At 41.8% G+C, this 15,064-nt stretch overlaps 1 protein-coding gene across 1 annotated transcript; it reads right to left on the bottom strand.

Moving 5' to 3' along the window:
- Nucleotides 1-1,374: 1,374 nt before the first annotated feature.
- Nucleotides 1,375-14,249, bottom strand: CRHBP (corticotropin releasing hormone binding protein). Its single transcript, XM_057541049.1, has 7 exons — nt 13,841-14,249; nt 13,387-13,480; nt 12,953-13,110; nt 11,302-11,512; nt 9,430-9,578; nt 5,714-5,831; nt 1,375-2,052 (listed from the first exon to the last, which is right to left on the bottom strand). The coding sequence occupies exons 1-7, from the start codon at nt 13,919-13,921 to the stop codon at nt 1,895-1,897; spliced, it is 969 nt and encodes a 322-aa protein (XP_057397032.1). The 5' UTR covers nt 13,922-14,249; the 3' UTR covers nt 1,375-1,894.
- Between the last annotated feature and the right edge of the window lie 815 nt (nt 14,250-15,064).

Genomic DNA, 15,064 nt, shown 5'->3' with positions numbered 1-15,064 from the left:
TCTACCATTTTGTTTCCAGAAAGCTGTCCTATCCTTTTGGAATGAAGACTAAGTCATGGATCTCCAAAGAATAAGTCACAGACAGTTCACTTCCTCTCAAAGAATGTACACTAATATGCAATAACAAGCTTTGAAGTCTCGTATGTCACAAATAAATGACTGCAGAATAAGAAGAAACCTTAGGGACCAGAGTCCCACCCATTTTAGTGCAGAGGGGCTAAGTAGCTTGAAAAATGTCCCTTAGGAACAAAAGCAAGTTGTCCTAACTTCCATGGTAAAAATACTTGCCTCCTGACCTCAGACCACTTATTTTCTCTACCCAGCATAAGGGAATCATAAGGGTTAAGAACCAGAAACTTCAGATTGTGATATGTGACTGCATTAATTCTTTGGTTGCTAGAGAGACTATGAAAAAGATAAAAGGGTTCAACTACACAGAATTTATTTTCTATGAAATAAGAAATCCAGCATCTTATGTAACTAGTCAGGAATTATACAGCCATGTGTTCAGACATTTATTCATTCTTCCCAGCCTTTATCCCAGCATTTATCCATCTATCCATTCAGGCATTTATTCATTCATTTGCTAAAGTATCCACTCATTCCAAAATACCTACTGAGACAAAATTTGTGCTCAATCCTGGCTATTTTTAGCACTTTCAGTCACTATTTTTCTTTCTGCTTGGTTTTCAGATTTCATTCACAAGCCCAGTGTATGGGATTCCAGTATATTCCATTATAAAATTATATTAAATATGTTTGGGGAATCAGAATCAAGCCATTAATTATGGAACAGTTTGCAGCTTCCATCCATTAATTCAAAGTAAAGAGGACTATTCACTTAGGAGTATTTCCTTTGTTCCTCAGGACCTCATTTTTGACCCCAAGGTGTCTTTTACAGACCACATGCTTGGTCTCAAGCCAAACGTGGACAAAGCTCAGTCAACAGTAAACTGCCTTCAGTACCAAAAAAGTACTCAGGTTTCTGCAAATTGTGTCTATGAGAGTTTAAGGCCTTTGTTGTCCTGTTGAAAAGTACACTCTTTACTGTGACAAAGACATGTATTCTCAGTTTTCTTGGAGGACAGTGGAAGAGGTATCCCCTCATCCTGCTTCCCTATCACCACCAATTGGTTAGTGTTGTTTGTTCAAACACTGCAATTTTACCTTCTGCCCTAAATAATCCTACTTAACGACCCAGGGTTCTTGGAGCTCTAAGAAGTCTAAAATGATTTAGTTCAGCATTTGGTGCTGTACCACCTGAGAACATTATTTTCTGATGGTAATAAGGGAAGGAACTACTCAGGAAAACAAAGCAGGATGTTGAGGTGCCAACATTCTGAATATGTTTATTCATGTTCGGATTTACGGATGCAAAGTGTTTTACATGCTACAAATGTTTGTTAAAAACAAGTTGTTACAAATCAATAAATAATACTAGCTACAACTATTCTCTACTATAAACAGAATAATAAGCAGAAAATAAAGACAGATACAACTACTTTGGTACACACAGACATGCGTTTTCTGTCATAAAACTGATAAGAACACTACCATTTTTATTTCTTTGTAGTATTTTCCCTTGAGATACAAGTTTTTATTGCACATTTCTTTACACTTGTCTTACCAGTTCAGGTTGGTAGCATACCAAAGAATTACTGGAAACTGGTTTTCTACTGGGGTGGGGGGGAGGGCTTATTTTCTGCCATGTGGTCATTTATATCTTACAAATGAAAAAGAAGCAAGGTACAAAAATTAGTGTGTGTGATATGTGCTCAAGGTTGGGAATACTGACTGGTATGAAAGGTTCTTAACTAGCTGCTCATCAAAAAATCATATAACAGCCATTAAAAACTCCCTTAGCTAGCAGCATGGAAATCATTGGCTTGGTTATTCAAAGAGTAGACAAACAGAATTCCTGGATACTGTTTCCATTCGGGTTTTCCAGTTCGTATGGTTCCAGTTGGCGGTATTCAAAAGTCACACGATTTACATGTTTTCCGCTGGAGACCATGCGCACCACCGTGTTGTCACAGCCAATTTTCATCTGGGCTATAATTCATGGAAAAAGTAAAAGTTTCCCAGCAGGTTAGAAATGACACAGTCAAACCATTTCTGTCCACGAGATCATTTAAACACGAAGAAAGCAAGGGGATGTAGCTTCCTCTCACGTACTCAAACCACGCATCTGCCATCAGGTGAAACGTGTTTGTTCTCATTCTTATAATGTACAGCTGACCTTGAACGATGTGGGGGGGGGGTGCGTGGGGCGTTAGGGGTGAGGACCCTCCCCACAGGCGAAAATCTCAGTATAATTTATAGTCTGCCCTCCAGATCCACGGTTCCTCCAGATCCGAGGTTCCACATTCTCGGGTTCAACCAACCTAGGATCGTGTAGTACTGTAGTATCTACTATTGAAAAAAATCTGCCTATAAGTGGGCCTCCGCAGTTCAAACCACTGTTGTTCAAGGGTCAACTGTATAATTAATTGTAGAATAGTGAAATTAAACTGAGCCTTTCTCCTCATGTGCAAGAACACTGTTAGTCAAACAAAACTGGCTGCAAAGAGGTAAGAAGATATCTCCTTGTGCTTTTTACGTTCTCCTACCTGCAAAGCTTTGGTGGTGAAGGCAGACGAAGGCAAGTATCCGACCTGCTGCACCTTTGCTCTAGTTGTGTCCTCAGTGGGGGCAGTGCCGCCCTCTAGGGACAGGCTGGAAATTTGCAGAGGCAGTTTTTGGTTATATCTGGGGGGGGCAAGTGGCATTTAGTGGGCAGGGCTGAAGGATGGAGTGTATTGCGGGACATTTATGTAGACCAAAAATATCACCTATTTATTATTTTCTGAGCCTCAGTAATAATTCTGTTTTACATATGAACAAAAATATCATTTGCATGGTTTAGACATACACTAAGTATACTCATTTTTGTTCTATTGTTCACCTGTACTTTTCATCTCTAATTTTTTTCTGTACCTCTTATATGGAACGGCTTTTGATATCCTTACTTCTCTTAAATCCAATCTTATTCATTATTTTTATAAGCATCTGGCAACATTTATGTATCTTCTAGTACAGATGTGCCTGAGCAGTTATACACTGAAACTGTGTGTGTGTTTTTAAGGCATTCTTCAAAAATTTTTTTTCAGCTTTATTGAGGTATAGTTGACAGAAATTGTATATATTTAAGGTGTACAACATGATGGTTTTATATAAATATACATTGTGAAATGATCACCATAATCAAGCTAATCAACATTCATTACCTCACAGTTACCTTTTTTTTTTCTTTTCATTCCCCACACCCCTCCCTTCTGGCAACCATCTGTTTGTTCTCTGTACCTGTTTCTGTTTTGTGAAACTCAGCATTTTTATTAAAAATTACTTTTATTTCTTCAGCCTCAATCTGGTTCCTGAGGCAAGATTTATCTGCCCTACAGTAATCCTTTCTGCTGTTTTAATTTTCTCAATCTTTTCTTCCCCACGTTGTCTCTATAAGGCCTAAATTCTGAGAAATGTTATTAACCTTGTATAACAGGTACTTCACAAACATGCACCTGTGTTTAAATGAAGTAAAACAGCCAGATAGAGTTATTTAGGTAAAAGTCAATTTGGAGACATAATAAATATAAACCCTATAATTATTTTAATATAAGCACCAGGGAGTCTAGGCTAAGCTTCTGTTGAAGAAGTCCAAAGTTAATTTTTTTAATTTTTAAAAATAAACTCATTTATTTTTTATTTATTTTTGGCTGTGTTGGGTCTTCCTTGCAGTGAACGGGCCCCTCACTGTGGTGGCTTCTCTTGTTGTGGAGCATGGCTCCAGGCATGCAGGCTTCAGTAGTTGTGGCACGTGGGCTCAGAAGTTGTGGCTCGCTGGCTCTAGAGTGCAGGCTCAGTAGTTGTGGTGCATGAGCTTAGTTGCTCCGCGGCATGTGGGATCTTCCCGGACCAGGGCTCGAACCCGTGTCCCCCGCATTGGCAGGCGGATTCTTAACCACTGCGCCACCAGGGAAGTCCCTAATTTTCTTTAAATTGTTTGCAAGGCCATTCTTTTCTGATCTTACTCTGAACTTTAATCCACATAACGTGCCTTATTTCCTTTAGTTAATGTGCATATCATTTATTATTTGACATAATTCCTAATACAATCCATTGTAAAGGGCAGGATACCTAAGAGTTCTTCATTGTCTGAACAACTTAAGAGGGGCTTATGAAAACATGGTGAATTAAAGAAAAAAGTGAAGTCTAAAATGAACCAGTGAGTCAGATAATTCAAGCCTTCACATTATCTTAAGACTGGTTTCAATTATCTAGATAATGCAGGCAAAAGTGGTTTTTTGGCCATAGTAACACCCTTTGAAATCAAGTCATATAATTCATGCACCAAAATTACTGTGGCTTCAATTATCTAAATTTTAAGGCATGATTGTGTTTCAGTTCTTAATCTAATCTTTTTACCCAGCTCAAAGGCACCTCCTCACAGGTGCTCTCCATCAGCCTGGAAGGATCCAGTGCCTCTGAATGCACACACAAAGGGAGAGAAGCCATGATGCACTGGTTTAAACCAGGGCTCAGGTGTAAATTAGCATAAACTAACCCCCAAGCTTTTAGCAAAGTGGGTTTTTAGAAATCTTTTCCTTTACCTGTGTACATTAATTCTATTTCAGAGAGATTTTGTTTATTAAGTTCCCAGCATTAGCTCAGAGAGAGAAAATACTGGTTGGCAGAACTGACTTTAATTAAAACTGGTAACAGCTGATCAAAAGGCTGTCTGATTTGCAGCTTCATTATTTAGTTGGTTAGTGATGTGTGCTTACAAAAGAGGAAGGGGGCTATGGTAAGGGATGAAAGACTGTTCTTCTGTTTGACTTTTGTCTCTTAAAAGATAATCACGGGTTCCTGCATCAGAAGTACAGATACAGGAGTGACCTTTACAGAAATGTTTTATGTAACTCTCTCCCTCCCCCTTGGATTTCGTTAATTAATTTGGTCACTAGTCAGCAATTCCCACCCCCCTCACCCCACCCGAGCATAATCAAATGGAAAAGCTTCACTGATCTATAACAAAGAAGACCTGATTCTGTTTGGCGAGAACCAGGTCTTTTATTACCCGTGACCATTTTTCGATCTCAGAATTTACCTCTGTTTTGCAGTGGTCTTTCAGAGGCTGGTTTTGCTGCTAGAAGTTGGGGACATTCAGCAGTTCTGAGAATTTCTAATAAAGCGTATCACCTTTTAATGTGTCAATATTTACTATGAGTAATACACACACATATACATACGTATGGTAAAGTTATTTAGATATTACTTCATTTTTATACTATGACTAATTGACAATACATCCACTATTTGAACTACGGTTTTCAGTCAGTAAAATCTTTAGTCTCGAGAGGAGGAAAGCAGGGACCTTCAAGAAGGTGGACAGAGCACAGAACCAAAAAGCTTTGTCTTTTTCATAGTTGTACCTAGGGCAAACCTTAAACACGCAACCTTATTACTTCATAAGTTTTTCTCCCACTGTCAGATATTGTGGTCATGCATTCTTGATACTGTGCCTAGGCTCAAATGCAAAAGCCTCACACTTGCTCAATGTGCAAAATCAAAGTTTCTTTGGTGGAACTTGCCCTCCCATGTATAAAAAATTTGAGGCATTTTATTTAAGGAAACAATCTTAATAGGCACATAAATAATAATCAAAGAAATATCTTACCAGGGCCGTGAAAAGGATAGCAGAGATCAGCTAAAGGCATCATCTTGGAAGGGTCCAATCCAGTTCCTCCCAGCAGCTCCACAAAGTCTCCTATTCCCACACAACCTGCTGAGGACTTCTAAGAGAGTAAAGCAGCAGAGGAAGATGTATTTAAACCAATTATGGAAGTCAAACCATTTGACCAATGGCAAGTTGGTGAATTCAGTCAGCTGTAGACATGTTGGCTTTGCCATTTAATTTAACATCCAGGACTCTGGGAAGTAAGACTTTTTAAAGAAAAAAAAAAATCATAGGAATTGCTTTTCTAAATCCGTTGAGTAATCATTTTAAAAAATGTATGTGCATTTACAAAAACATTTTTTTATAAGCTCAAGGACTAGAATGATGAAATTGGAATCTGTAAACTCCATATACAATATATGAAAATTGAATCTGAAAATGCTTTGCTTTTTAAATCATTTGGACATACACAATGAATTATTTGAATTTCTTAATGCATGCAGTCAGAATTTTTATAAATAGGGCTTCCACATCAGTTTTTTCTTCAACTTACCTATTTTCCTCTTCTTTATAAAAGACTTTTTCTGCTATTGAGACAATTTTTATCCTTTCTACTGATAAGGAGTTAGACTAGTTAAAAGAATATTAAAAAAAGAAGAGACCCCTCATTTGGGGCTCTAATTAGCTAGAGTTACCATCAACTTTCTCCTTCCAACTAAAATAAACTTATTTCAAGCTACTCGAAATAAGTATGTAGTCTTAAGACTTTGTGATGCACTGTAACGACCTTTTTCTGCTTCCCTTCATCTTTTCCACACTGTGTCATCCACAGCAATTCCTGTGCTTCACTTTCCCACGCAAACGAAGCAGACCCCCTCTCAGCCCCAAATGTCACAGTTTGGGCCACCCATTTCCCGTGATCAGGGCTGGCCTTGTGATCGTGCCACCCGTGCCCACAGGGCTCACACTTTCAAGGCCTAGTGCTTGGCTTAATGCTCTGCTGTCACCATTTTGAAATTCTTAATAATTTAAAAATAAGGCCCCTGTATTTTCATTTTGTACTGTCCCCCCACAAATTATACAGCCAGTTTTGCCTGTGATCCTCTTCTTCATTGAGACATACCCATCAAGAGATCTAGCGGAATGTGGCAAGGTGCTTAGAAGCTAACCAGATAGACCATGCTACATAGGGACCAAAATCTAAAACAGAGAATGTAAAACACACACATACATAAAAGCGCACACAGTCCAACATTTGGAAGATATTGAAATGCAACTGGAACTAAACAACCAATAGAAAATAATACAACAGCAACTCTTTGACTAATGAAAGGAAGCAGGTGTGGGCATATATATTTAAAGCACCTACTCTGTGCTGGGTTCTATGCTTAGGTATTTTACACGTAATTTCATCAATGATGAAATAGAGGGTTAGTTAGCCCCACGGTGTACAGGGCTCATTTTCTTGTATGAACAGTTGAATAAGCCATTTAGAGGTAAAGGGAAAAAAATGTAATTGCCTTTCCCTTGAGTAGAGGGTGTCCAGGGGGAACATGTCTTAAGACTAAACATTCCACCTCGTTCTATAGGTTCCAAATTTCACAGGAGGAGGTGAAGGGGAAAAGGCAGGCTCAGGAGAGAGAAATGGGAAATAAGAAGTTGGGAAGAAATGGAAGCTAAAATGAAGGGAACAAAACCAGGAAACAAGGAGGTTGGGAGCATGTACTTTTTGGCGTTCAGTGACTTTTCTCTCCTCTTTCCAAACCTCTCAGCTGTTCTTATAAACAACGGCAGAAGCTGAGTTGTGTAGGGACCTCTGGGGTTCAGCTCCTCAGCAGTGACCCCCGAGATTTCTTTGTTGAGGTTCTATCTCCCTGGACCAAGTCACTCTCATCTCTTGCCTAGACTATGACAATGGCCTTTTAGGTGCACTGCTGCACCACTCTGGCCCCTACAGCCCATTCATCATCATTCATGGAAGCCAGAATGACCTTTAGGTAATGTCTCCTTCCCATCGTGGACTCTGTCAATTAATTTGGTCATGAGGCCAGCAATTCCCAATCACTCTCACCCCACCTGAGCATAAGCAAATGGATTATGTCACTTTCCTGCCTGAACCCCTTCGGTGGTTTCCCACTGCACTGAAAATAAACTCAAACTCTTTAATATGACCCGCTGGGCTCTCCACCCCCTGGCCCTGCCTGTCTCCCTGATGCTGTATGATACCACTCCCCCTCTACTTTTCCTTCTTTCCATTTCTAGAACTCAGCAAGCCCATTCCTGCCTCTGAGCCTCTGCACTACTGTTGCTCTGTTCCCAGCTCTTCCTGTGGCTGCTGGCTCCTTCCTACCTATCACTGAAATCTCACTTTAAATGTCTCCTTCTCAAAAGATTTCTTTCCTGACCTTCTCATCTCAAGTAGCTGCCTGCCCCTCACTCTACCCCCTTGTCCCCAGCCACCATTCTGCTTCATTTTCTGTAGGGCACTCACCACTATTTGAAATACATTACACTTTTGCCTGTCTCATCCCACTAGAATACAGGTTCCATGTGAGTAGGACCTGTTTTGTTCATTGCTAATTTCCAGCATCTAGAAGAATTCCTTGCACATGGTAAGCACTCAGAAAATATTTTGTAAAGCAATAGATACCTAGAACACTGCAGACTTCACATTTTTTTAAGTGGTAAGCACCAAGATTACTCCTCATAGCCAAGAATAACTAAAGTGCAGATCTCTCAATCTGTCACACTTGTCATCTTCTATATTAAACATCAAGAATGACATACAAAAAATCTCAAGCCTATAAGGCTAAGCCAAAGACATCCACTTATCCTGGCCTTTATCAAAGGATTATTCTTCCACTAAGGTTCAACTTTAAAAAATAGGCACTGACCTATGAATTTAGGGCTTAAAGGAAATTGGATTTACTGCTTTTCTCAGCCCTAGTCCTATTTATTTGGTTTTCACTGAAATCTTTCTGATTAGGAACTATGACTATCTTTGATGCCAGCAAATGCATGAGCTGTCTTAACCTAGGCATGTGAGAACATAAAAGGAAATGAGGATGACTCAAAGGAAACAAGCTACCAGTGCAAATAAATGTGGTCAAGCTCAGCATTAATTATAAAATCCATACAGAAGTTCATGGGGGAAAAAGTTGATGGGGAGTCTCAACTAATGTTTTGTTGTAAAATGTATGGAATTAAATGTAATGCAAAAAAACACTTCAAAACTTTACTGTATTTTGCAATATAAAAATCCAGTTTTGTATTTTATGCTACGCTTAGCATTCCTTCATAACACAGTCTGTCAATGAGATACTTCCTTCATGTCAAAAGAAAATTCCAATAATCAGAAAAACAGCTGTGTAGATGACTCACACTAGGTTCTGCTAGGAGAGAATTTTTGTAAAAGAGGCAAGTACAAGAGAGTTCAATTGTAATTATATGCCACAACTTTGCCAATTGAAAACATTTTCTAACATCACAAGAAAAGTATTCAAGTAGTCAGAAGAGGCACCTGAGTATGCAACTTGCAGCATAACGGAAATAGAAGAAGAGTTTATTAAAGCAGCGAGGGCAGGCTCATGTGAGATCTAACCGCCGAACAGAAGGACATACTACACCAGTTCATCCACGTTTGCCCTGTGTAGTTACTTTTGCTCTGATAAAGCTGAGGTCTTAGGAAGTGACTGGGAAGCAAATAAGCAACTCACCTTTAATTGCAGACCATTTAAGTGTCCCAGGGTGAGATCAGATATTTTGATCACCACAGGATAAATTATGGAGAAGCTGCAGTTGCGATGCTTATGTGGCACGACCAGAGTAAACCTTCCATTTGGGGTCTGGGAGATGACATTGCAGGCTTTGTAGGAAAACAAAATCACATTTTCACTGCTTGGTATGCTGGGCTTTTATAGAAATTTATCTCATCCTTATTCTAAGCTCCTATTCATGGTCTAGGGGCTTGTGGCCCAGAAGAGAGTACTTATCACAAAGGCGATTTGGAGAAAGGAAGGAGTTGGGGAATAAAAAGCACCAGTGATGTATGGACATTGTCAGGAGGCCCTGGCTGCAAGGGGACTTCTAATCGTAATCTCAGGGGGTCACCTTGTTTATAACACTCACAAGACATAAATTAATAACCAACCAAACAATACTAGCTGGTAGAAGTTCTAGGAACACTTCATTAACTAGGGTCCAAGTTCAAGCTGGGAGTCTGGACGAATCAAGGCTTAAAGATAAGGCCAGAACTCAAACCCTGTCTGTCTGAAACCTTTATTAACTGAACTTGTAGCTATATGTTACTTTTGAGATAATAAAGTGAAGAAACATTAAACTAGTTACAAAATAGGCTGAGAAAAATACAAAGCAGGCTTATGTCTGATAAATATTTCCTGGGTGTTAAGTGATAAGGTGACTAATAGGTAAATTTTAAATGTTTATTTACTCCCAAGACTTTCTGAAATTTTGTTTTGTATCTCAAGACTAGACTTACAATAAATTTATTCTTCTAGCTATGAAACTAGAAGCATCAGAGTTTGTACTTTTTTTGGCCAGTTATGGGACAAAAGTTTCTGATTGATCAGACTATGTCAGAACTACCTTTTGCTTCCTCCTTATATTTTTAATTACACTTAATTTCAAAAAGAACTGAAATTCCTTGATGATTCTAGAAGGTTTCTGATTTCTAACCAAACAGGATATAGGAGAAACAGTTCATGGTGTCCTCTAGTGTTATTCTGCTTCAGTCCTCGGAAACAGCCTTTTTGGGGGGCTTCTTTCAAAAAATTTTTTTTGTTTTTTAAAAACAAAATTTGGGAGATCAGTCAGTACATTATTTTTTGGCAGATTAGGTAGGCCCCATTCTTCAACCACATGAAGTGTTAATATTAATACTATTGTACTATTGTATGCAACCAAAAATGAATATGTTTTCCTGACTTTTTTATAAACGTCTTCCTCTTAATGGGGAAGAAATAATAAATAGATGAATGAACTCATTCTGATTAAGATAATGTGTTTTAGGCCGGGGCTATTCAGCTTTATAGCGTCTATTTGTGTATCCACCAGAAATGAACTAAATTAGAGCAATGGTTTCAGACTCCAAAGGCAATGTTGAGGTCCTCTGGTCCATCCCTCTGCTCAGGGAATGAAATCTGTCTACACATCCTAGATATGTAGTCTTTCAGCCTTCACCTAAATATCTGTAAGACTGCAACTTCATATCTGATCCCTCAAGCTTATCCAGATCAATGGAATGACTTGGACGGATTAAAGTTTGTCACTGAATACACTGTAGTAGCTCAGGAGATCAGAATAAGACTGGAGAAAAAATAGAATTCTAGTCACCATAAACTAGTATCTTACCTAGCTTGGTAAATAAATTAAAAACTGATTTGATTTTCATGATAATGAATTGGAAATATCCTTTAGGTCATTTCTAATTACAAAAGAATTTCCATTCAAATCCTTCCTCACTTCAAATTTCCTAAGTCTGTGCAATGATGCTACCTTTGAAAAGCAGAACTGACACTCTCTCCCCCCAGGTCCTGCCTTCCAACTAAGAAGACATGAAGTCCACTTACGAAAGAGGTTAGGATCTGTCTTTATGGTTAATGTGAACCCATTTCCTGGTTCATGGACCCGGAAGAAGATCATGGCCACGTTCTGGGAGGATCTGACGCTCCTTCTGCTAAGACCACTCTCACAGAAATCTATGTACCGCTCAGTCATGGGGAGAGGGTGATCCTGGGAACTGGGGAACTTCTCCCCCTTGAGAATCCAACCATCAAATACCTTCCAACAAAAAATACAGACAAAGATGATCACTTTCATCAACTCCTGAAGTCATAGGTGTGTTGAAAAGGGGGAAAAGGTTATCCAGCCATGGGCCTTCGGTCATAAGTGAGGAATAGACAGCCTATACCCCCCTGCACACGTGCTTTCTATTTGTATATATTTTGACTGTGAGGGTTGTTTGCAAGTCACATTATTAATTAATTATTGCTTTTTTCCCCTTTATAAACTCTAACATTGCCAAAGCAAATAAACTTTCTTATACTTTATCATTTCAGCCACCTTGGTAAATGAAACTACAGACGATATACATTTTTGTGTTGGTCATATTTTCCACACATCCTACCTTCAGAAGAATTCCACAGGAACATAATTTGGGTTTCAGTTTTTCTCTTTCCTCATTAAAATATGAACAAAATTTCTCAAAAATAGCAAGAGGAAAAACTGGAGCAGCAACTTTACCTACCTGCCGATGGTTATACACACCCATTTTCCTCATATTTTTACTCTTATCACATATTAAAATATCAAGAACTACTTTAACACTTAGACGATAATGGCTGGTAGGCAAGTTAGGAATTTTTTCCTTCACTTGTTGAAGTTTGTAGTTGGCTGGACAAACGGTCAGTCTATTGACTTTACTCTTAAAATCACCACAGGTCTCCAATTTAATGAGTCCAACCTAGTTCACGTTAGTAAAATTACCAGCTACAAATTATTTCACCAGATCAGTCCTCTTCTATTGCGTTTGACAGGTTCCAAAATAATTCCACTTTGGGATTTTAATCACGTTCATTTTAACTGGACTGGAGAAGTCCAGCAGCCATCCCAAGCCGACCCGTTAGACTCATGGAGAACTGGGAGTGGGGATGTTATGACGCTGGGGGACTTATCCGCGCCTCCCACCTGCCTCAGACTGGATTCCTTCTCAGCAACCTTCCCCGCAGCCAGTGCCCTTCTGCTCCAAAATCAGGTCACCCAGGCATTGAAGACAGCCTCTGGGAGCCTGAAACAGCTCCACAGAGAAAGGGACCAGCAGGAGCAAGGCGGGCTCAGATCTCAGACATGTGAGGTCGCCTTCTAATCAGGACCGCGGGTTCGGTGGACCCGAGGGCTCGTACTAGTTGGTTTGCACCCCTTTTCATCTGCTCCAGATTGCAACACAGTGGTTCGCGCCACGAGTTCTAGTCTTTGGAAGCGCCCGGGACCGAGAGCGCACAGGGATGAATTTAAACCACTGCAAGACCAAGGCACTCGCCCTTCGGGGAGTGGGGCGAGGTTCGCGCTGCGCGGGGGTCCCGGAGTGCGCCTCTCCCACTGCTGCGCCAGCGGAGCATCTAATTACAAGCGGCGCCGGCTCTCCACGCTAGGGCGCAGCGTCCCGGCCATGACCCCTCCCTTGCCCCGCGTCTGGGGCTGCGCCTGGCGGGAGCGCCTCACCTTCAGGAAGTCCCCGCTCTCACAGTCGATGGAGACCAGTTCGTAGTGGATGGTGATAAACTCCTCGGGCTCTGCGATGAAGAAGGCGGCGCAGTGCAGCTGCGGCCGGTCGGCGGTGAAGGTGAACTGGCCCTGGAGGCTCAGCATGTCCAGGCACCCTGGGGGTGGGGGGGGGGGGAGGGCAGCGGGGTTGGGGGTCCCAGGTTGCAGCCACTGCGGCGGCACCCGGGGCAGCCCCTCTCCGCTCGCGCTCCGACTCCCAGCCTTGGCTGCGCCCCGCTTCCGCGCTCCGCGTGCGTCACCCCATCTCGCCCCAGTGCGCCTCCTCGGACTGACCCTTAGCGATGCGGACTGCGCCCCCCGCGGTCCTCAACAATCCGCACCTCCCCGCTGCCCGCGGACGGACGCCAGCGAACCAGGCAGCCCCGACTCACGCATAGCGCGGCGGTACAGCTGCTCCCCCGGCAGCTCCCGCTTCAGGTTGGCGCTGAAGAGTAGGAAAGGGTCGTGGTCCACAGCTTCCCGCAGCTGGCCAGGAAAATAAGTCAGTCCGCAAAAGTTCAAGGAGGGGGAAAGGGGACCAGAAGCAAGGCACCCTCCCTGCCCCGCGGCAAAGAGAATAAAGTGACCGGGTCAACGTCTCCCGGGTCCAGAGAAGACGGGAAGGTTTAGACCTTTCCTATCAGACCAGGGTATGCCCAGGGACCAGAGGGAAGGAGGAAGAGGCAGGGAGGAAGACCCAGGGGAAACCAGAGGAGAGAGGGGGCACAGTAAATGCGGAAGAAAGAGCTAACCAAAACATGTCTGAGAGCGGAGGCAGCCTGCCCACCCCCGAGGCTGGACACTCACCACAGGAAGGTGTGATGGGTCAACCGGGTAATCGCTCACCTCCAGGTACCGGCTCTCCCCTCTCAGAGCCATCAGGCAGATCAGAATGAAGTGACACTGAAGTTTGAAAGTGGGAGCCATGCCGGCCTTGCCTCTGCAGCTGGTGCTTTCTGCTCCGCAGGTCTGGGCTTTGCTTCCCACGCGCTCCCCCAGGCTGAGAGCTAGAAGCTGGTAGGGTCCCTTTGCTGGGTCTCTTTTATAGAGCAGTGAGGAGGGGAGGCTCTCTGCCCCTTAACTGATCTGAGCTCAGTAACCATGGGTTACTCTGTCTCAGTGACAAAGTGCTTGGTGATGACGAGGGTCCAGCTCTCAGCTGCAAACTTTCTGAGTGGTCCAGCGTTATTCACCAAGAATGATTTCAGACACTTACAACTTAGTGAGTTAAAGTGTGGGAGAAAGAATGAAGCAAGGATGGAGAATAAGGGATGGCATTTTACTTGGCCTGCCACATGCTGAATTATCCTCTCCCATGGACATGCAGGGAATTTTTGGTTTTGCAAAGCCAAGTGACAGTGTTATACACAGGCATAAAATACCCAGACACACACAACCTTATCATACAGACTTGTCACATAACCTTAAATGGAATCATGCTGGAAATTGTCAGAGAACATAGTATTCATGCAATAGCTCATGCCTCTCAGGAAGAAACTTGAGGCATTTTCAGCTGCAAAGAGAAGCTGATTTTGTAGAATATTGCAATCATGTAATTCAAGTTTTCTTTCTGTCCCTTGGTCTTTGCTTTATCCTGGTCCAGTTTCTTGTAAGCTTTTCCTTAATAGAAAGCTAACTCTGGAGTCCATGGACTCCTGGATTTCAGCCAAGCTCTGTCACATAGCCTGAATGTATATAAGATGGACACACTCCTGGGCCAGCTAACTGTGGCCATGACCTTAACATCCATCTGAACCACTGAGAGATGGAGTCATTCCATTTCACGCCTTCGAATACCTGGATTACTTTCATACCCTGGTAGAAGGACCCGCTGAGAAGCTTTATTAAAACGGCTCATCAGCGAATTTACAGGGCTAAACAAATGACTTAGAGATGCAGGAATAAGTTAACCTTATCTTTGCTGATTAGATGAGAAGAGAATTGCTTCTCCTTTATGTCCAAAACTGTGGGAAATATGAAGATCTCCACTTTCAGTTTTCCCACCCCTCTCCAATCTCTGTGCTGAGCAAGGCCACTACAAATCCTAAAAAAATCATGTTTTTACTTCTG

This window comes from Balaenoptera acutorostrata, chromosome 2, assembly GCF_949987535.1.
Source record: "Balaenoptera acutorostrata chromosome 2, mBalAcu1.1, whole genome shotgun sequence".
Classification (NCBI taxonomy): domain Eukaryota; kingdom Metazoa; phylum Chordata; class Mammalia; order Artiodactyla; family Balaenopteridae; genus Balaenoptera; species Balaenoptera acutorostrata.
The sequence above is the reverse complement of the archived record's forward strand: the minus strand, read 5'-3'. Positions and strand labels throughout refer to the sequence as shown.

What these genes read in the sequence shown, in the direction of transcription:
- CRHBP (XM_057541049.1), bottom strand. Translation starts at nt 13,921, where the DNA reads ATGGCTCCCACTTTCAAACTTCAGTGTCACTTCATTCTGATCTGCCTG. An exon ending in AGAGCGGGGACTTCCTGAAG is followed by an intron (nt 11,513 to 12,952) that starts GTGAGGCGCTCC and finishes TTTTGTTGGAAG; the next exon opens with GTATTTGATGGTTGGATTCT. An exon ending in GACAGATCCTAACCTCTTTC is followed by an intron (nt 9,579 to 11,301) that starts GTAAGTGGACTT and finishes TTTCCTACAAAG; the next exon opens with CCTGCAATGTCATCTCCCAG.